Raw genomic sequence first — 21,500 nt, 5'->3', positions numbered from 1 at the left:
ACCACAATGCGATACCACCTTACTCCTGCAAGAATGACCATAATCAAAAAATCAAAAAAAAAAATAGACGTTGGCGTGGATGTGGTGAACAGGGAAAACTTCTACACTGCTGATAGGAATGTAAACTAGTGCAACCACTATGGAAAACAGCGTGGAGATTCCTTAAAGAACTAAAAGTAGAACTGCCATTTGATCCAGCAATCCCTCTACTGGGTATCTACCCAGAGGAAAAGAAGTCATTATATGAAAAAGATACTTGCACACACATGTTTATAGCTGCACAATTTGCAATTGCAAAAACATGGAGGCAACCCAAATGCCCATCAATTAACAAATGGATAAAGAAACTGTGTGGTGTGTGTGTGTGTATATATATATATATGGGTGTGTGTGTGTGTGTGTGTATATATATATGATGGAATACTACTCAGCCTTAAAAAGGAATGAATTATGAATTAATGGCATTCACAGAGACCTAGATGAGATTGGAGACTATTATTCTAAGTGAAGTAACTCAGGAATGGAAAACCAAACATCATATGTTCTCACTCATAAGTGGGAGCTAAGCTATGAGGATGCGAAGGCATAAGAATGACACAATGGACTTTGGGGACTCAGGGTTGGGGATAAAAGACCACAAATTGGGTACAGTGTATACTGCTCAGGTGATGGATGCACCAAAACCTCACAAATCACCACTAAAGAACCTATTCACGGCCGGGCATGGTGGCTCATGCCTGTAATCCCAGCACTTTGGGAGGCTGAGGCGGGTGGATCACGAGGTCAGGAGTTCAAGACCAGCCTGGTGAAGATGGTGAAACACCGTCTCTACTAAAAATACAAAAAATTAGCCAGGTGCGGTGTCAGGCGCCTGTAATCCCAGCTACTCAGGAGGCTGAGGCAGGAGAATCACTTGACTCCAGGAGACAGAGGTTGCAGTGAGCCAAGATCATGCCATGGCACTCCAGCCTGAGCAACAGAGCAAGACTCCATCTCAAAAAAAAAAAATCCCTGTCTCAAACTCCTGCTTTCCAGGTAGATGGAGCAGGATAATGTGCTTTAATTGGTGAAGGGTTTCTGAGCCCAGTTTATCATGCAGAAGGCAAGAGCAAGCCAGGGACAGGTCCTGGTGAAAGGAAGCTAAAATGGTGCCTTTGATACAGGGGAAGGGGATACGCAAGGGGCTTAGGTGAGACCTCCTTACAGCTAATGGCACCTGGTCAGCAGGGCTGTAGAGTTGAGGCCATCCCCTTAGCAGCAATGGAACCTTGTCACATACACACCCTCTAAGTCTTGGTGAGAAACTAGTCCCAGGGCCCCTTGTTGTCTCTGCCACCCCCATTCATGATGTCATGGAAACTTCTGTGCTGCTGGGCTCCTGAACCCAGCAGCCTGCCCTCGGCTGGATGAGGCCGCCAAAACTCTAAAAGGGTTGTGATAGGGACTGGAGTCAACAAGTAGCTGTGCGAACGTGGTGGCGCAGACCCTTCACTCAGGGAGTCCTGTGGGCTAGAAACACCAGACAGCTAGGATGTGGCCAGAGACTGCCCAACGCACTGTCTGTGTGGGGCAGAGGAAGGAAGGAGATGAAGGAAGGAACAGGTAGGTAGGAGGGCGAGATCCCAGGCAAGTCAGGACAACTCCCATGCCTTGCCCAGGAGCCTTAAGAAGTCCAGGCACCTACTGAGTGAAAGAGGATATATTTATTGGCTGAGCAAGAAGGGAAGTTACAGTTGGTAATGGATGCTTCTAGAAGCCACCAGTCTCAGGTTCACTTGCTCCGAGCCCAGTTTCCTCCAAGGCGGCTGTACTGAGCATCATCTCGATCTCGGAGGGGCTAAGAGAGGAGAAGAGCAAACAAACGGTCAGGAGGCAGGGTTAGGACACTTCGAGGAAGGCCCCAGCAGGCCCCGACGATGAGAGCTCCTGCCTGACCTCTCCAGTCATACCCAGCGATGAACTCCCCAGTAGGACCCTTCCCACGTGCAAACAGCATTCAGTGTCAGCCCCTCTATCCCCACTCACCCTCCCTTCATTCCTGCCTCCTTCCCCTCAAGGCTTACCTGATAGACCTGGTCATTCCTCAACAGAGCTTGTGTGTCAGCAGCTAGAAGAACCAGAGAGAGACATCAATGGCCTAGCAGATGAGACAGTAAGATCCACCCTCCCACGCCCTCAGAAGTCTGCATGAGTGATATGAACACACAAGTTCTTTCAACAGTCAAAGTTCTAGGAGTCTTTAGGAGATTGCAAGAGTAACTCCCAGCTGAGACTAAACCTACCACCAGCCCCATTCCTTAGCTGGTGCATAAGCTACTGGTACACACACACACACACACACACACACACACACACACACAACACACACACACACATGCTCTGCTCTTCCACTAACCCCCAGACAGCCTTCCAGTCTCATGTCCAGCAAAGCAGAAGACTCCCAAAGCGAGGAGCAGAGTGGCAATGACATCAGTGACAATGATGCCAGCCACGGTGGCTGGATCCAGCTCCACACAGCTCTGGCACACTGTGGGGGAAGGGAGGAGAGAGGAGAGGTTGAGAGCCTTTAAGATCAGGGAACCATCTCTGCCTCCTAGGCAACCCTTAGATCTCTCATGCCAAAACCCAAACTTCAATAAGACCCGGGAGAAAGACCTGGTGATAGGCTTGCCACACCTTCCTCCACCCTACATCCTAAGGAATCCCGGGGAAGAGCCAGGAAGTAATCTCAGCTTTGTGGAAACTTGAACAAGGTGGTGGGCCAAACCTCTCACCCAACCAAGGCTGCAGTAACATGACCCCTACTGCTCTGTCTTGCTGAGTTAAGTTCTCTCTTCCACTTTGAAGGTCCCCAAATCTGACTTGTACCATTACAATAGTGACCTCACTTTGTTTAGAGAACAGATGGGTTCACCATATCCCTCTCTAGCCAGAAAGTTCTCACATCCAGAAGCCCTATCCATTCCAACCCAAAGGGTTCAGGAAGCACATACTTCGATAATGAATTTGCACGGTAGATTCTTTGTCCTTGTATATATCTGTCCCGTTACACCTATACATTCCTCGTGGGTCCAAGATGCGTTTTCCCAGGTCCAGTCTTGTATTGTCTGAGAGCAGTGTTCCCACCGTTCCCTCTACCCATGTGATGCTGGTATTGCAATTCACAAACACTCTGTCCTCAAGTTCCTCTACAGGTATCTTGAAGGGGCTCACTAAAGGGGAAAAAATATCACAATTGGAGATAACTCTTTGGTCTGCACCAAGCCCTTTGTTCTGCAGAAGCTCATACTTAACAGAGACCATTTTCCTGGTCCAGGACAGTTTATGGTTTCCATCAAGAGAGACAGAAGTCACAAGAAAAAGCCTTCCGAAAGTTCCCCACCAACTGCAGGGGTCAAGGGGGACACGAGGATGCCATTCAAGCAGAGGACAGGTCTTGGGGCCTTGGTGCAAAAGAGGACCCCTCAGAGCAGGGTTGACCCAAGCACCTTCCTGGAAATGAATCCAGACCGCTGATGAGGAGTAGGGGGAGCACAGACCACTGAAGCACCCAGAAGATATGGAAAGACAGAAGAACATTCCTCGGTTGGAAAGGTCTGCATTTTTTCTTCAAGGAGACATCTAATTCTACTTCCCAGCAATCTACAACACTCCCACTTCAGCTTCTTATCCTCATCCTTCCTCATTGCCCCTGCTCCACTGACAACCAAGAAAGCGGGGCTTTCATTACTGAAGCCTTTCCCAGGGCCAGGGATGGCTGTGGGTGGAGACCAGCTGGTTTACCAGCCCCTGAATTGTCAGCCAAGTGGTCCAGAAGGGGACCAGGGCAAATCCCATGTACAGTTTTCCACCCTTGGTTAGAAGGAGGAGAACAGCGAAAATAATTTATTGAATCCATCCCTAGAGCTCCTCACAAGTCAAGTCTTGTGGGAGACTTTTAGGGCTGGAGGTGAGTGCAGCAACATTCCAGATGCAGTGAGTTCCTTTGACAGCCTGAGCACATCTCCACAGGCCACAGAGGCACTACAGTCTATGCCTCCAAACACAGGGAAAAGTGGAGTCTACATTCATTCATCCTGGGCTTCACACTCAGTCACAAATTTGGATACAAGAGCATCTTCTAGAAAACCCTGAAATAGCTGTTGCTCACACTTCTGAAGCAGGTTGGAAGTATATGCATGTATACTCAGGGAGACACATGCACATCAAATGCTTCACATCCTACAGTCGCGTCCTCTTCCAGGATCTGTCTCCAGTGGAAATCCTGAGTGTCCTAGTGCAGCCGACTATTAGGTGACCATTGGACCCAGTTTGCTTAGTGTTGAAGGGGTTCCTGGGACATAGGACTTTCCATTTTAAAACTGAAATTGGCAAACTGAGATGAGTTAAAATCCTCCCATGTAACAGTCCCTCAAATCTTCCCTCCCTCCTGCTCAACCTAAAGTTAACTTCTCTTAAAGCATTCACATGAGTGCTAGGACATGCCTCCAGGGGTGACATAATCATGGCCAAACAAACAAGAGTCCTGATTCCAGAGGCCATCAGCCCTAAAAGGAGTAGTGCAGGAAGCTGTGCTCCCATGGCCAGTCCCAGATTCAGGTACATACATACTGAGCTATTTTCTACAGGTCTCTGGCCTAAGGCCTTCTGAGAGACATTCTAGGCCCACATGCACTCGTGGCTGGAGTCAGTCAAAGCCAAGAGTCTGTTTCCCAGACTCTATGCTACATCCTGCCCCTGCCCTCCTGACACCCCTGGGGTGCCTGGTGAATTGAAGCTAGCACTGAGAAGCAGTTTTTTTTTTTTTTTTGAGATAAGGTCTCGCAGGGTCCCCCAGGTTGGAGGGCAGTGGCGTGATCACAGCTCACTGAAACCTTGAAATCCCAGGCTCAAGTGACCCTCCTGCCTCAGCCTCTCAAGTAGCTGAGACTACAGTTGTGCACCACCACGCCTGGCTAATTCTTTTGTTTTTTTGTAAAGATAGAGTCTCATCATGTTGCTCAGACTGGTCTCAAACTCCTGGCCTCAAAGGATCCTCCCACTTCAGCCTCCCAGAGCTCTGGGATTACTGGTGTGAGCCACTGTGCCTGGCAAGAAACACTTTCAAGTCAGCCTCACTCGCATCAGTAATGTCCCTCTCAGGTCCCTTCCCCCACCCACCTGGAGTAGCCTTACCTTGGGAGAGAAGGGTAGCCAGTACCAGGCCAGACAGAAACGTGCTATGTTCCATCTCCCAGCGGAACTCATCCAGTAGATAAAGCCAGGTCACCGAACTATCAGCCTGGGTGAGAGCTGCCCTCCCCTAGCTGACTCACGGGTACCGGAAAGAGGAGAGTGGGGGAGGAACTAGAAGATGTCTGCTTCTCTGCTTTCTGCCGTTGATGGTGGGAAATTGTCAGGGTGGGGGTGGGCTAGGGGTAGGGTAGGAAGGAAGCGGTGTAAATTGCTCTATCTCTGAGCAGGGAGCCGGCAGAGAATATGGAAAAGGTGGCCTGAACTTTAGCGTCCCTATTGACAATGCAACCACATTTACGCACAACCTAAAAACTGCCACATCTCGAAGCCCTTTTGAGAGAAGCCGTCGGCCCCATAGCGCAAGCTGTAGCAGCTAGATTTCTCATGGAGGCTGATCTTTCTCAGGACCCTTCACTAGGCAGCCAGGGACACCAGATCTAGCAGCCTCTTGTCAGTGGGAGGTTGGGCTTTAGAGACCCCAGCCAGAGATTTGAATCCTGGGTCCGATACCACCTACCTGTGGGGCCTGGGCCAGCCATAAAATTTTCAGAGTCTTATTCCGTTAGTACCATTATAAGGATTCAAACAAGATGTTTGCATGGTGCCTCACACATCATATGTGCTCAATAAGGGGTAGTTATTAATAATAATATAATTGACTGACAGGCAATATTGAGCCTCCCGGTGAGACAAATGGACCTTTTTCCCCTGTGGCCTACGAGGATCTGAAACTCTTCACACTGCTGCAGTTAGACTGTCACTTACCTGGGGACAGAGTCGTGCCTGTCTTGCTCACTGCTGTATCTTGTGCCTGGCATATAACGGGAGCTCTGCACATTTTTGTTGGCTCACTGACTGACTGGCTGAGGGAGACAGGGGCCTGAGATCCTGGACATTCAGTCCGGGCTCTGGCCCCTGAAAATGTGCTGGCCTGTCCTCAGAATTGTTCCACCTATATTCCCTTCCAGGAGCCTCTTTCATGATCTCAAAAGAATAGTGAAGCCAGGTGCCGTGTCTCACGCCTGTAATCCCAACACTTTGGGAGGCTGAGGCAGGCAGATCACAAGGTCAGGAGCTTGAGACCAGCCTGACCAACAAGGTGAAATCCTGTCTCTACTAAAAATACAAAAATTAGCCGGGCTTGGTGGCACGCGCCTGTAATCTCAGCTACTCAGGAGGCTGAGGCAGGCGAATCGCTTGAACCTAGGAGGCAAAGGTTGCAGTGAGCTGAGATAACGCCACTGCACTCCAGCCTGGGCAACAAAGTGAGACTCTGTCTCAAAAAAGAAAAAGAAAAAAAGTGAAAAAGTTTCCTGAATGAAGGCCTGGACTGAGGTGGCTTTCCATTCGGAGGTCCAGCCCCAAACAGCTGAGAGTCCCTCCTAAATTCATTACCTATAGCAACAACAACTAGCAACGAGTAACAACTGGCTACAATGCTAACAACTAATGACAGAGACATTTATCTCCCTCATGAAGAAATGGTCCCAGGACCATCTCCCAACCAGCATCCATTGCGGTTCCCTGTGCAAGATGAGTCTCTGAGTGGGAATCCAGCATTCTCTCCCTCTCCTTCCCCACCACCTTCACCCTCCTTAACGGAAAAACAAAAGGCATGTGCACCTGCAGCCCTGCTGAGGCCCCTGCTGCCCACGCTTGCAGCAGAGGGTGGAGGCTCTGGATTCTTGCCTTCTCTCAAGGGCCCCAGCCCCAACAGTGATGGGTGGAGCCAGTCTAGCTGCTGCACAGGCTGGCTGGCTGCTAACGGCTGCTCCGCGCTTTTGCCAGAGGACAGAGACTGACATGGAACAGGGGAAGGGCTTGGCTGTCCTCATCCTGGCTATCATTCTTCTTCAAGGTAAGGGCCTACTAGGGGTCTGGCAGCCTGGGAAAGGGCTCAAGGGAAGAGCCCATCACTTGTGAGACAGGAATATTGGGATCCCTAACCTTCAGCCTACCTCTGCTGTCACCTTAGAGTTCAAAGAAGGGCAAAATGGAGCCTCTTAATTGTTCTCTGCTAGAGAGAAACAGTGTCCCATGGAGGAGAAGGAATCCTTGTCTCTGAAAAATGCAAACAGAGTACTTAACTGGCTGAAGAGAGGACCCTGTTACCGCCATCTTAGATTTGAATGCAGCCCAAAAGGGCATAGGCCAAGAAACTAAAAGGAAAAAGTATATATTCCCTCCTTCAGAGCTGGGGGCTAGCAGTCGACCTATGAAATGTCCATTCACTCAGTTGGGCAGTTGGCCAATTGGTCAACAAAGATGGGTGAGACCCTAATACGTGATACACCATGAGGAAATAAAAATGAATAAAACACTTATGCTCTACAGAACTCATAGTCTCATTGGAGAGATTAGTTTTCATGGTGCCAGACTGAGTGTACGGTACAGTATGGGTGCCTGTATGAATACTCCATTGGAAATATCCAATAGGAAGTGGATGAACTGGGTTGATGCCTGGAGTCTGGACATACTAGGAAAGTTAAAACCAGGGAATTTTCTGAAGTCACATAATTACTATGTGAGGAAGAGGGGGCTGAAGATGGAACAGTGAGGGCACCAATTTTAAGAGGCAGTTAGAGAAAAAAAAAAAACATTCCAGGAAAGAGATAAAAGGAGAATCAAAGAGCTGAAATAATCAAATGTATGCACTACCTTGGAAACCAAGGGAGTAGAGAGCTTCTAGAAGGAGAGAATTACCAAGAGTATAAAATGTTAAGGAGAGCCCACTAATATAAGAATATATTTAAAAGGTTAAGTCTGTGGGATGTGGCAGAATATGCATCATGGGTGATTTAGCACAGTTTCAGCGGGGTATTGTGGGTGGAAGCCAAGTGAAAATTGGTGGAAGGTGAAGGTCAGATGATGAGGTCAGCAAGTGTAGACTATTCTTTAAAGAAATTTGGATGAGGAGGGAGAAAAGACTGGGTGGTAGGTAGAGGAGGAAGTAGAGTCTAAGAATAAATGTTTTTGAGGGTGAGAGAAACTTGAGCACATTTCTAGGCTAAAGGAGAAGATGATGAGTAGAGCAAGGTCCTGGAGTTGACGGTGGAAGGATAGAGTCAAGAGTGGGGTCAAGAGCACAGAGGGGAAAGCAACGTTACCCTCTAAGACTGGGAGAAAGGAAGTGCAAACGGCGCTGGCCACAGATAGGTTTATAAAGGGAAAGGAAGCTAAAGGAGAAAGTACAATAACAGCTTCCGTGTTCTAAAAAATCCAGGTGGGAGGCAATGCCACCTGCTGAAACTGCGCTGGGTGATGACCGGTTGGGAGACTTGAAGAGGACAGTGAGAGTTTAGAATAGAATTATTTCTGAGAGAAATGGGAGGAAAAGTCAGCTAAAGACAACATAGGTTGAGGAGCAACTCTCAAGCCTGGGTGAGGTGGCTGCATATCATGGAAAGAGCATTGAGTTGAGCAGTAGAAAACCTGAGCTCTGGATCCAGCTTGGACACCAATGAGCTATGTGTACTTGAACAACTCCTCCACTGTCTGGGAGTTCTCATGCCAGCCAACCCAGAAATGTGGCAGGGATGGGCATGGTGGCTCACGCCTGTAATCCCAGCACTTTTGGAGGTTGAGGCAGGTGGATCACCTGAGGTCAGGAGTTCGAGACCATCCTGGTCAACGTGGTGAAACCCCATCTCTACTAAAAATATTTTAAAAATTAGCGGGGCATGGTGATGGATGCCTGTAATCCCAGCTACTCAGGAGGCTGAGGCAGGAGAATTGCTTGAACCCAGGAGATGGAGGTTGCAGTGAGCCAACACAGTGCCACTGCACTCCAGCCTGGGTGACAGAGTGAGACTCCATCTCAAAAAAACAAAACAAAACAAAACAAAAAAGAAATGTGGCTATATGACCTCTTAAGTCCTAAAAGGAAACCTCACTCAGATATGCAACATTAAAAGATGTCAATCGGCCAGGCACAGTGGCTCATGGCTATAATCCCAACACTTTGGGAGGCTAGGGAGGGAGGATCATTTGAGCCCAGGAGTTCAAGACCAACCTGGGCAAAATAGGGATACCCTGCGTCTACAAAAACTACAAAAATTAGCCAGGCATGTTGGCATGCACTGATGCCAGCTACTTGGGAGACTGAAGTGGGAGGATTGCTTGAGCCCAGGAGCTCAAGGCTGCAGTGAGCCATGATCACACCACTGCACTTCAGCCTGAGTGACAGAACAAGAAAAAAAAAAAAAAAGATGTCTCAAAAAAAAAAAAACTATGTCAATGATCAGTGCAATCTCCTTCCCTGAATCCAATTTAGAATGAGGGGTCTCTGTCTTCTCTCGGTCTTCTGTCCAGGTGGTCAGGAGAAGAACTAGTTAGAAACCTCTTTAACTGTTTGTCTTGCCTTTTCTCACATTTGCTCATTTATTCATTTGCACATTCATTCAAAAAATAAAGTTCCTACCATGTTGCAGGCACTGCACTGGATACTGTTCAAAAATAATCCCACCATGCATGAGGTTCTAAGGTTCACTTCTTTTATTTCGATTATACTTTGACTCATGACCACCTCTCCTTATCACACACACTCCACCTCTAGCCACACTACCTCTCTTGTCCTTTTCCAAAGCTGCATCTTATTCAGCTATTCTTTCTACTCAGAATGCCTTTCTCTATCTGGTATATTCCTGCTTACTCTTCAAGGCCCAGACAAATGTCATTTCCTCTATTAAGCTTTCCCTGACCCTCACCCTTGGACAAAATTAATAGCTTCTACCCTTTTTTCATATGCAGTCTTATAAGCACTAAAAGATAATGTATACATTCTATTAAATTAATTGCATATATGTTTTAATTTTTTCACTTCATTATAAACTTTGGAAGCAGCAGTTGATTCTTCATATCAGCACTCTTTTCTTTCATAATATCTATTTTAGGTCATAACAGTGCTCGTTAAATGTTTGGATTAAATCTAATTGAATTGAATTAAAGTGCCAGATCTCTGTAGTATGTCTACCATGCAACTCTACTACCCTAAGGTTTTGTTTGTCTGTTTGTTTGTTTGTTTGTTTGTTTGTTTTTTGAGACAGCTTTAACACCTAGGCTGGAGTGCAGTGGTGCAATCTCGGCTCACTGCAACCTCCACCTCCCAGGCTCAACCGTTTCTCCCACTTCAGCCTCCTGAGTAGCTGGGACTACAGGTGCATACCACCATGCCCAGCTAATTTTTTGGTATTTTTTGTAGAGACAGGGTTTCGCCATGTTGTCCAGGGTGGTGTCTAACTCCTGGGCTCAAGCAATCTGCCCACCTCAGCGTCCCAAAGTGCTGGGATTACAGGTGTGAGCCACTGCTGCCAGTCAACTCTGAGTTTTGAGACAGATTTGAGGACTAATTGAAAAGCTAACTTCCCTGGGACTTCCAGGGTTTTTACAAGAAAAGGTTCACCAAGGCTGAATATTTTATAAAGAACTCAGCCTAAAGGCTTTGGATAGTGCACACCCACTCCTTGCCAGGGCATTAGCTGCTCAAGAAGCAGAGTGTTCTGGACTGGATAGGCAATATCCTTACTTACATATACTACAATACAATTCTGATGCTAACCCCCCAAATTACTGTCAGACCCTACAGGTTAAGAGTATGGTTCCCAACCAGATTGCCCTCATTTTAAATGCCAGCTACAAGTTCAGGGTACCCCAGACCACTCACACTTCTGACAAACTGCCTACAATCTTAAGGATTCCCATGACCCTCCTCATTGATAATTTGCTAGAATAACTCACAGAACTTAAGAAAGTCCTGTACTTCCTATTTCAGTTTTATTAAAAAATAAAATAAAATCAGAACCAGCTAAATGAAAAGGGCAAGGTCTAGGAGGGTCCCGAACACAGAGCCTCCGTGCCCTCTCCCCGTGGAATTAGAACACATCGCCCCCAGCACTCTCCCACACTCTGCCAGCACATTGATGGGTTCACCATCCAGGAAGCTCCACCAAGTTTTTATTGAGGTATCTTTACATAGGCATGATTGATTGAATCATTGGCCACTTGACTGATCTCAATCTCTAGGATCCCTTCCTGGGGCTGATATCACTAGTTTCAAAGCTGCAATCCTCTTACCATATGGTTGGTCTTAACCAGCACCAACCTGAGTCATTGCCATGCATAAACTCAGGTATGGTCTAAGGGTCCACCACAGCTAACAAAGCCACTCCTGTCACTCATGAAATTCCAAGGGTTAGAAACACCCTCCCAGGATACCAGGACAAAGATGAGACAAATTATTTATTATCACCTTGAATTCAATTGGGTGATTTAGTCTACAATCCTGATAACTAAGTATAGATACTACCATTTTCATGGATTTGGATCTTTCTTCATCTTGGCCTCAAATAACCATGAAAATACTTCAGGGCATCTGAACAACTCCATGCCCAGCTAATACTCTATCTCTCTTCTGTCTTTACAGGTACTTTGGCCCAGTCAATCAAAGGTAGGAGAAATGGCTTCTTTCTATACTCAGACTCAGAATATTGATGGAAATTTGGCTTCCTACAGCAGTAGTCCTACAGGAGCGAACAGTTTAGAATGAATGAAAGGATGGGGATAGATAGGTGATGTCTCTATTGTCAACCAAATCAGTGACCTGACATAACCTGTTCTGGGCAGCTTGCCTGTAGCTAAGCATTTAACTGGTCTCTTACAGGAGAAACAGGACCCTAGTAGCTAGGGACACATCTCAAACTCTGACCCATGAACCAGCAGGTATTGGCATCACCTGGGATCCTGACCTTAGTCTCTGTCAATCCTTCTCTTTAGTTCATCCATTCTACCCAAAGTGATCTCATCATCTGGTATGCTGTTAGCAGTTTCTTACCTGTATAGTATCTTCCAAATAACATGCCCCAAAATCCCAAAGTTTTACCCCTACTAATTACAGCAATGTCTCTTTTATTCTTCATCCCCTGACGCAGATATTGGCGTCACCCAAGAGCATGTTAGTAATGCAGAATCTCCCCTCCCCAGAGCTACTAAATAGCACCTGAAATTTTAATAAGATCTCCATGTGATTCATGTGCACATCAAAGTTTGAGAAACACTACTCTAATGATCTCCTGGCATGCAGAAGCAGGGAGAATTTCAGAGGCAAGACCCTTACTAGAACCATGGCTTTTCTCATTTCAGGAAACCACTTGGTTAAGGTGTATGACTATCAAGAAGATGGTTCAGTACTTCTGACTTGTGATGCAAAAGCCAGTAATATCACATGGTTTAAAGACGGGAAGATGATAGACTTCCTATCTGCAAATAAAAAAAAATGGAATCTGGGAAGTAATACCAAGGACCCTCGAGGGATGTATCAGTGTAAAGGATCACAGGACAAGTCAAAACCACTCCAAGTGTATTACAGAAGTATGTAATCCCCTTTGGTCTGTTTGTTGTGAAATTAATCAGTATTTGCTGTTCTGGTGAGCTTTTTGTCTGGGGTGAAAGTGGAAATAGATCCTCAACAGTGATATCATCTCCGGTTCTCTTAATTTCAGCTTGCCTCTTTTAAAATACTATAAGATACTTCCCTCACCCTGTTGAAAAAGTATAGCCAGTCCTGTAAAACTTTGTTTACCTTTGGGTGGGCTCCATGGATTCGAGCAATTCAGCACTGACTTGAATGAAGGGGTTGGGGAGACAGGGGTGATCATAAGGTGAGCAGCAGTGAGGACTGGAGCACAGTGGAGCATGAAGAGCATCTAGTCTTCCTTCTGCTCCAGATACTTCCTGGTAGTTAGACTACATGGGCTTCCCCAGGAATCCTGGGGGACTGAGGAACATCCTGGGGGACTGAGGATGCATTGAGTTTTGGCGCAAGGATCTTCCCTTGCCCTGCCACCCACAGAGGAAAAGCCTGCTGCCCTCCACAGGGACATTATTGCAGATAGGCAGGAGAAAATGAACCAGGAAAAACAACTTCCGCAACCTGGAGGTTTGTCTCTCCTTTTCCCTACAGTGTGTCAGAACTGCATTGAACTAAATGCAGCCACCATATCTGGCTTTCTCTTTGCTGAAATCATCAGCATTTTCTTCCTTGCTGTTGGGGTCTACTTCATTGCTGGACAGGATGGAGTTCGCCAGTCAAGAGGTAAAAGAATGCTCTTAGATGAGAGATGGGACCACCTGAGACCCTCAGCTTTCCTCCTACCATTACGTACCCAATATAAGAGACTAAGTTGGTGCCTCTTGCTAATGTGCATAGTTGGCTGAGGCTGTATTTCTCTGAGACAGGAGAAAAGGATACTTGATGTTATCACAGCATGTTCACCTGTCTCAAGATACAACTTCCTCTGATTTATCCTCTGTGAAAAAAAAAAAAAAAACAAAAAACCGGGCGCAGTGGCTCACACCTGTAATCACAACACTTTGGGAGGCCGAGGCAGGCAGATCACGAGGTCAGAAGATTGAGACCATCCTGGCTAACACGGTGAAACCCCGTCTTTACTAAAAATACAAAAAAATTAGCCAGGCATGGTGGCGTGTGCCTGTAGTCCCAGCTACTCTGGAGGCTGAGGCAGGAGAATGGCGTGAACCCGGGAGGCAGAGCTTGCATGAGCCGAGATCGTGCCACTGCACTCCAGCCTGGGCGACAGAGCAAGACTCCGTCTCAAAAATAAAACAAATCTATTTTAAGTAAACCCTTACATACAGAAAAGTGAATCACATGCATACAGCTCAAAAAAAATTCACAGAGCAAATACACCCATGCAGCCAGCACATAATTTAAGAAAGACAATATTACCAATGCCATTGAAGCCCCTCCTGTGGTCACTTCCAGCCACTACCCATCCTCAAGAGTCAGCATTGTCCTGACTTCTAACAATAAGGATTAACTTTGCTTGTTTTTGTTCTTTATGTAAATGGACTCATATACTAAGTATTCTTGTGGGTAGCTTCTTTCACTCAACAACATGCTTATGTGCTTTATCCATATTCTTGTGTGTATATAAAACTCTTATTGTTATTTAGTATTCCATTTTGTGAATATAACCCAATTTATTATGCATTCTACCTTGTGTGGATTCTGTTTCTTTTTTGTGCAGCTTCAGACAAGCAGACTCTGTTGCCCAATGACCAGCTCTACCAGGTAAGGGGATGAAGAATAAAAGAGACATTGCTGTAATTAGTGGGGGTAAATCTTTGGGATTGAGGGGCATGCTATTTGGAAGATCCTATACAGGTAAGAAACTGCTAACAGCATACCAGATGATGAGATCACTTTGGGTAGAATAGATGAACTAAAGAGAAGCATTGACAGAGACTGAGGTCAGGATCTAGTGAGCACAAGTTGAAGAACACGCTGAGAGAGACACATGAAGAAACTCTCGACAGGCCGGGCACTCACTATAGACAGGCCATGGCTCACGCCTGTAATCCCAGCACTTTGGGAAGCCAAAACAGGTGAATCACCTGAGGTCAGGAATTCGAGACAAGCCTGGCCAACATGATGAAACTCTGTCTCTACTAAAAATACAAAAAAAAATTAACCAGGCCTGGTGGTGCACGCCTGTAGTCCCAGCTACTCAGGAGGCTGAGGCAGGAGGACCACTTGAACCCAGGAGGTCGAGGCTGCAGTGAGCTACGATTGTGCCACTGCACTCCAGCCTGGGCAACAGAGCAAGACTCCATCTCAAAAAAAAAAAAAAAAAAAGAGAGAAAAAGAAAAAAGACAGAGCCTCCATCTCCTTGTCCTCTTTCCATCCTCAGGACCATGAAGTACCCACTCCAAACTCTCACATATAAAAAACATTCAATAAACATGCATCAAATTAATTAATAGAGGATGGAAAAAGTGACTTATGACTGTGCTGTCCTTTCCAGCCCCTCAAGGATCGAGAAGATGACCAGTACAGCCACATTCAAGGAAACCAACTGAGGAGGAATTGAACTCAGGACTCAGAGTAGGTGGGTTCTTCAATGCCAATTCTAATAAAGGATGCTTGCATCAACTGCCCTCCCAATTGCTTCTAAGTCTAGCTCCCTTCCCTAGGCGGCTATAAAGATCAGACTCTGGGGATCAGGGATTGGGAGGTAGTTTGGGGTACTCTTTTCTAAAAATTCTGGGGCCATACTGATTGTCTTGGCCTAGGAAAACATGAACTTTATGTATCTGTAAATCCTGTCAGAGCAGGGCCTCAAGCCATAGAGATGCTGAATATTAATCTTAACCTACATTAGAATTTCTCATTATCTATACTATTAACATTTTGGGCTAATTATTTGTGATGAGGGGCTAGCCTGTGCATTGCAGGAGTTATGGAAGCATCCCTGGCCTCTCTCCAGCAGATGCTGGTAGATTGTCCAGTGTGACAATCAAAAACGTGTCCAGACATTACCAAATGTGTCCAAACATCACCTCCAGGGCAAAATCACCCTTAGTTAAGAACCACTAACCTGTATTAACCTTCCAATCAATAAATCAATCAGTCAGAAGTTATGATTTAATTAATCTATCTGAAGTTTCTATCAGGAAGACAGGGTTGAAAGCATTATTTAGTTTTTTTGAACAAATTGCAATTTTTCATTTTTCAGTCCAGGTGTTCTCCTTCTATTCAGTTCCCAGAATCAAAGCATTGCATTTTGGAAAGCTCCTAGCAGAGAGACTTTCAGCCCTAAATCTAGACTCAAGGTTCCCAGAGGTGACAAATGGAGAAGAAAGGCCATCAGAGCAAATTTGGGGTTTTCTCAAATAAAATAAAAATAAAAACAAATGCAGTGTTTCAGAAGCGCCACCTATTGGGGAAAATTGTAAAGGAAAAATGAAAAGATCAAATAACCCCCTCGATTTGAATATAATTTTTTGTGTTGTAATTTTTATTTCGTTTTTGTATAGGTCATAATTCACACGGCTCAAATATTCAGTGAAAGATCTCCCTCCACCGCCATCCCCTGCTACCCAGCGACCCAGTTGCCCTCTTCAGAGACAAATTAGTTTCTCTTTTTTTTTTTTTTTTTTTTGAGACAGTCTTGCTCTGTCGCCCAGGCTGAAGTGCAGTGGCACCAGCTCGGCTCACTGCAACCTCTGCCTCCTGGGTTCAAGCGATTCTCCTGCCTCAGCCTCCTGGGCAGCTGGGATTACAGGCACACACTACCACACCTGGCTAATTTTTGTATTTTTAGTAGAGACAGGGTTTCGCCCTGTTGGCCAAGCTGGTCTCGAACTCCTGACCTCAAGTGATCCGCCAGCCTTGGCCTCCCAAAGTGCTGGGGTTACAGGTGTGAGCCACCATGCCCGGTCTTAAAATTAGTTTCTTATATATCTCTCTGGAGGTATTCTAGGCGTATATGAGCACATTCTCAAGTATATATTATCCTCTCTTCCCCCATCTTTTAGACAAATGATATCAAACTATACATCTTGTGAGATTATTGCATGCCATTATATGAAGAACTCCTTTTTAATGCAGCCATATTGTACAAATAGACTATGATTTCTTTAACCTGTTATCTATCAGTGGATATTTAAGTTGGTTCCAATCTTTTGCTCTTACAACAATTCCGCAATGACTAACATTGTATAAATATCATTTTTAAAAATAATTGCATTGAAGCATAATTTACATGCCATAAAATCCACCCATCTTAACTGATTTCACCTGTTCTCAGAAATTTTTAGTAAATTTAACTAACTGTACAGCCATTACCATAATCCAGCTTTAGGACATTTTCTTTTCCTTTTTTTTTTTTTTTTTTTTTTTGAGGTGGAGTCTTGCTCTGTGGCCCAGGCTGGAGTGCAGTGGTGCAATCTCAGCTCACTGCAACCTCCACCTCCTGGGTTCAAGCGATTCTCTTGCCTCAGCCTCCCGAGTAGCTGAGACTACAGGCACATGCCACCACGCTCAGCTCATTTTTTGTGTATTTAGTACTTGTGTATTTAGTAGAGACAGGGTTTCACCATGTTGGCCAGGCTGGTCTCGAATTCCTGACCTCAGGTGATCCACCCGCCTTGACCTCCCAAAGTGCTGGGATTACAGGTGTGAGCCACCGCGCCGGGCCCATAACTGTATTTTAATATAGCCATTCTATGGGTTTAATATGGTATTTTATTATGGCCTTAATTTGCATTTCCCTAGAGACTAACCATGCTGAGTGTCCTGTCATGTGTTTATTAACCATTCATGTATTTTTAGTGAAATATCTATTCAAATCTTTTGCCCATTTTTAAGTTGACTTATTTGTTTGTCTTCTTACTATTGGGTTGCGTATGTTTTTGATATAGGTCCTTTATCAGATATATGATTTGGAAATATTTTCTACCAATCTGTGGTTTGTTTTTCTTAATGGTGTTTTTTGAAGCGCAAAAGGTTTGAATTTTGAAGTACATTTTATTGATTTTTTCTTCTATATATTGTACTTTTGGTATCATGTCTAATAAATCTTTACCAAACCCACAGTTACAAAGATTTTCTCCTGTCTTCTTTTTATACTTTTTACAGTTTTATGGTTTTAGTTCTAACAATAAATGTGATTTTGAACATACATAAGACTATTTGTAACAAACACAAATAAATTGAATTGTTGGGCACTTGTATTTGCATTTGTAATTTTATTAACTATTGCCAAATTTCACTTTATAGCAGTTGTAAACACACACACACAAGTGTGTATATATATATATATATATATATATATATATATATGACAGGGTCTTGCTCTGTTGCTCAGGCTGGAGTGCAGTGGCACAACATTGGCTCACTGCAGCCTCGACTGCCCAGGCTCAAGCAATCCTCTCACCTCAGCCTCCTGAGTAGCTGAGATTTCAGGCGTGTGCCACAATATCCAGCTAATTGTTTAATTTTTTTTTATATAGAGACAGGGTCTCACTATGTTGCCCAGGCCAGTCTCAAACTCTTGGGGTCAAGTGATCCTCCCATCTCATCCTCCCAAAGTGCTGGGATTACAGGTGTGAGCCACTGTGCCCAGCCAGGTTGTACCAATATATACTACCAATAACAACAAACAAAAGTGCCTGTTACTCCATACCTGTTCCAACAGTGTATTTTTAAACTTTTGAATCATGCCAACCTGAATGGCTTCTCACTATAATTTTAGTTTACATTTTTCTTATTAAAAATTGGAGGCTGGGCATGCTGGCTCACACCTATAATCCCAGCACTTCGGGAGGCCAAGGCGGGTGGATCACCTGAGGCCAGTAGTTCGAGACCAGCCCAGCCAACATGGCAAAACCCTGTCTCTACTAAAAATACAAAAAATTAGCTGGGTGTGGTGGTGGGTGCCTGTAAACAGCTATTCAGGAGGCTGAGGCAGGAGAATTGCTTGAACCTGGGAGGTGGAGGCTGCAGTGAGCTAAGATTGCACCATTGCACTCCAGCCTGGACAACAAGAGTGAAACTCCGTCTCAAAAAAAAAAAAAAAAACTGGAGTAAACCATTTGTTTTTCCTTCTCATGATATGTAAGTTCACATCTTTGGTCTTTTTCTTATTGACTTACACTAACCCCTTACATATTTGGGAAACTAGGTCTTTTGTGATATTAGTTGCAAGTCTTTTTCCAACTTTATGTGTTTTATAACTTTGCTTAAAAAAACACATTGGTTAGTTTTTCATGCATACTTTACAATTATTTGCATGTAGTATAAGTCACTGGTCTCTTATGGCCTCTAGGTTATGTTTCATATTTAGAAAGTCTTCCTCCACTTTAAAATTATCCTTTTTTAAAAGTTCCCCTATGAATTCCTCTAGCATTTTTATGGTTTTATTTTGTGCATTTATATCTTTGACCCATCTTGAATTGATTTTAGCATCAGATCTAATGTAGTAACCAACTTTAAATACAGATAGTTACCCAGTTATTCCAGAAATATTATTGAATGATTCATTTTGTGTCCATTAATTTTAAATGCTGTTACAACCCCACTCACCAGATTATAAGCTCCAAGAAGGAAAAGACTTACGTTTTTTCACTATGGTATCCTTAGGAACTAGAACAGTGGTAGGCACAAAAAGATTGCCCAGGGCTTTGTGTGTGTGTGTGGTAAAAGATACATAACCTAAAATTTACTATTTTAACCTTTTTTTTTTTCTTTTTGAGACAGTCTCACTCTGTCATCCAGGCACTCTAGTGCAGTGGCACGATCTTGGCTCACTGCAACCTCTGCCTCCCAAGTTCAAGCGATTCTCCTGCCTCAGCCTCCCAAGTAGCTGAGATTACAGGTGCACATCAACATGCTCAGCTAATTTTTGTATTTTTAGTAGAGACAGGGTTTCACCATGTTGACCAGGCTGGTCTCGAACTCCTGACTTCAAGTGATCTGCCCACCTCGGCTTCCTATAGTGCTGGAATTACAGGCATGAGCCACTGCACCCAACCCCATTTTAACTATTTTTAAGTGTACCATTCAATGGCATTAAATATATCCACAATGTGTAGCCATCATCACTACCGATTTCAGAACTTTTTCATCATCCTAAACAGAAAGTTGGTACCCATTAGACAATAACTCCCATTCGTCTCTCCCTCCAATCCCTGGTGACCTCTATTATACCTTCTCTCTCAAGGAATGTGCCTATTCTGGGTACCACATATAAATTGAATCATACACTATTTAGTCCTTTCTGTCTGGCTCGTTTCACTTGGCATAACATTTTCAAGGTTCATCAATGTTTCAGCATGTATCAGAACGTCATTCTTTTTCAAGGCTGAATAAGTCATCTGTAGCTATATACCATGTTTTGTTTATGCATTCATCTGTTGATGAACATTCTGCGTTATTTCTACCTTTTGGTTATTATGAATAATGCTACTGTAAACATAGGTATACAAGTATCTGAGTTCCTGCTTTCAGTTATTTTGAACATCTATATCAAAGCGGAATTGCTTGATCATATGGTTATACTATGTTTTACTTTTTGAGGAATCATCAAACTGTTTTTCCAAAAAGCCTGGACTATTTAACATTGCCAGCAGCAACTCATAGGGTTTCAATTTCTCCACATCTGCCAACAATTACTTTCCTTTTTTTTTTTTATAGTAGCCATCCTAGTATTAAGTGGTATCTCATGATTTTTATTTTCATTTCCTTAAAGACTAGTGATGTTGAGCACTCTTTCCTATGCTTATCCACCATTTGTACAGTTGGCCTTCCACATCTGTGGGCTCTGCATCTGTGGATTCAACCAACCATGAATTGGAAATATTCCAAAACAAATTTCATCTGTATTGAACATGTACAGACTTTTTATCATTATTCCCTAAACAATACAACAGTATTTAGATTTATGTTGTATTAGGTATTATAAGTGATCTAGAGATGGCTTAGTCATCTCTAGGATGACACAGGAGGATGTGCATAGCTTATATACAAATACTGCATCGTTTTATATAAGGAACTTGAGCATCCATGGATTTTGGTACCCAAGGGGGTCCTGAAACAAATCCCCCACAGATACCAAGTGGATAGTCATTCTCTTGGAATATATCTTCTTTGGAGAAATGTCTATTCAAGTCCTTTGCCCTTTTTTGAACTGAACTGTTTGGCGGTTTTTCGTTCTTGTAGTTTTTTATATATTCTAGATATTAATCCTTTATCAGATATATGAGTTACAACTATTTTCTCTCATTCTGTGAATTTTCACTTGCACAGCGCTTAACTCTTGAAAATTATGCTGCTTCTATTATGTATGTGTATCCCAGTCTCTTGCCCTCGTGATTCGCCTGTCTTGGCCTCCCAAAGTGCTGGGATTACAGGCGTGAGCCACCGCGCCTGGCCATCTATGTGTATCTCAAAACAACCTTGTAGGATGTATACTGTCTCCACTTTACAGATAAGAAAACTGAAATCCAATCAAAGACAGCACACTCCAAAGATTGCTCCAAAGACATCACAACAATAAAAACAAACTTTTAGTTGTTATTGCTATTAGTGTTATCCATTTGAATAATAGACAGTAACAGAAGCTGCTTCAAAAAGGTCTAGGACTGGTGGGAAAATAAGAGAGCAGACCCTCAACAGAGGTTGAGAGTGGAGCCAGGGATCACAGAGTCTTATCTGCCCTCTGTACGCTGGTTTCCAAAACCCGGCCTCATATTCTATACTCCAAAGCTCACTGCCAGGTGGACCAACTCCCGCCCCCACAATCCGATCCCAAGGCCACTTCCTGCCACTTCCGCCCCGCCTCCAGCCCGCCGCTAACAAGATAGCGCATGCGCTGTAGGAGCATTTGCGCGCCGGTCCCCCGGGTGAGCCTGCACACCATGCTTCCGGCGCGGAGATGAACTTCCACATGCCCCGGCGTTTGTTGAT

The 21,500-nt window shown here is 44.4% G+C and overlaps 2 protein-coding genes across 4 annotated transcripts; one reads left to right on the top strand and one right to left on the bottom strand.

Moving 5' to 3' along the window:
• Nucleotides 1–1,563: 1,563 nt before the first annotated feature.
• CD3D (CD3d molecule) lies at nt 1,564–5,367 on the bottom strand. 2 transcript variants are annotated; one of them, XM_030829738.1, is made up of 5 exons: nt 5,176–5,367; nt 2,994–3,212; nt 2,396–2,527; nt 2,064–2,107; nt 1,684–1,837 (listed from the first exon to the last, which is right to left on the bottom strand). In XM_030829738.1, exons 1-5 carry the CDS (start codon nt 5,228–5,230, stop codon nt 1,772–1,774), a joined length of 516 nt encoding a protein of 171 aa, XP_030685598.1. In that variant the 5' UTR covers nt 5,231–5,367; the 3' UTR covers nt 1,684–1,771. The 2 variants fall into 2 exon arrangements, with proteins under 2 accessions (XP_030685599.1, XP_030685598.1); XM_030829739.1 differs by lacking the exon at nt 2,396–2,527 and having other exon boundaries at nt 1,564–1,837; nt 5,176–5,328.
• A 1,605-nt stretch (nt 5,368–6,972) lies between these two features.
• Nucleotides 6,973–16,690, top strand: CD3G (CD3g molecule). 2 transcript variants are annotated; one of them, XM_012495823.2, is made up of 8 exons: nt 7,012–7,093; nt 11,657–11,801; nt 11,894–11,952; nt 12,373–12,600; nt 13,193–13,324; nt 14,280–14,323; nt 15,058–15,141; nt 15,769–16,480. In XM_012495823.2, the coding sequence occupies exons 2-7, from the start codon at nt 11,776–11,778 to the stop codon at nt 15,121–15,123; spliced, it is 555 nt and encodes a 184-aa protein (XP_012351277.1). In that variant the 5' UTR covers nt 7,012–7,093; nt 11,657–11,775; the 3' UTR covers nt 15,124–15,141; nt 15,769–16,480. The 2 variants fall into 2 exon arrangements, with proteins under 2 accessions (XP_003253274.3, XP_012351277.1); XM_003253226.4 differs by lacking the exon at nt 11,894–11,952 and having other exon boundaries at nt 6,973–7,093; nt 11,657–11,680; nt 15,769–16,690.
• The last annotated feature ends 4,810 nt before the right edge of the window (nt 16,691–21,500 follow it).

The sequence above is a fragment of the Nomascus leucogenys genome, chromosome 15 (genome assembly GCF_006542625.1).
Source record: "Nomascus leucogenys isolate Asia chromosome 15, Asia_NLE_v1, whole genome shotgun sequence".
NCBI classification, from domain to species: Eukaryota; Metazoa; Chordata; class Mammalia; order Primates; family Hylobatidae; genus Nomascus; species Nomascus leucogenys.
This window is presented reverse-complemented; position numbering and strand designations above follow the sequence as displayed.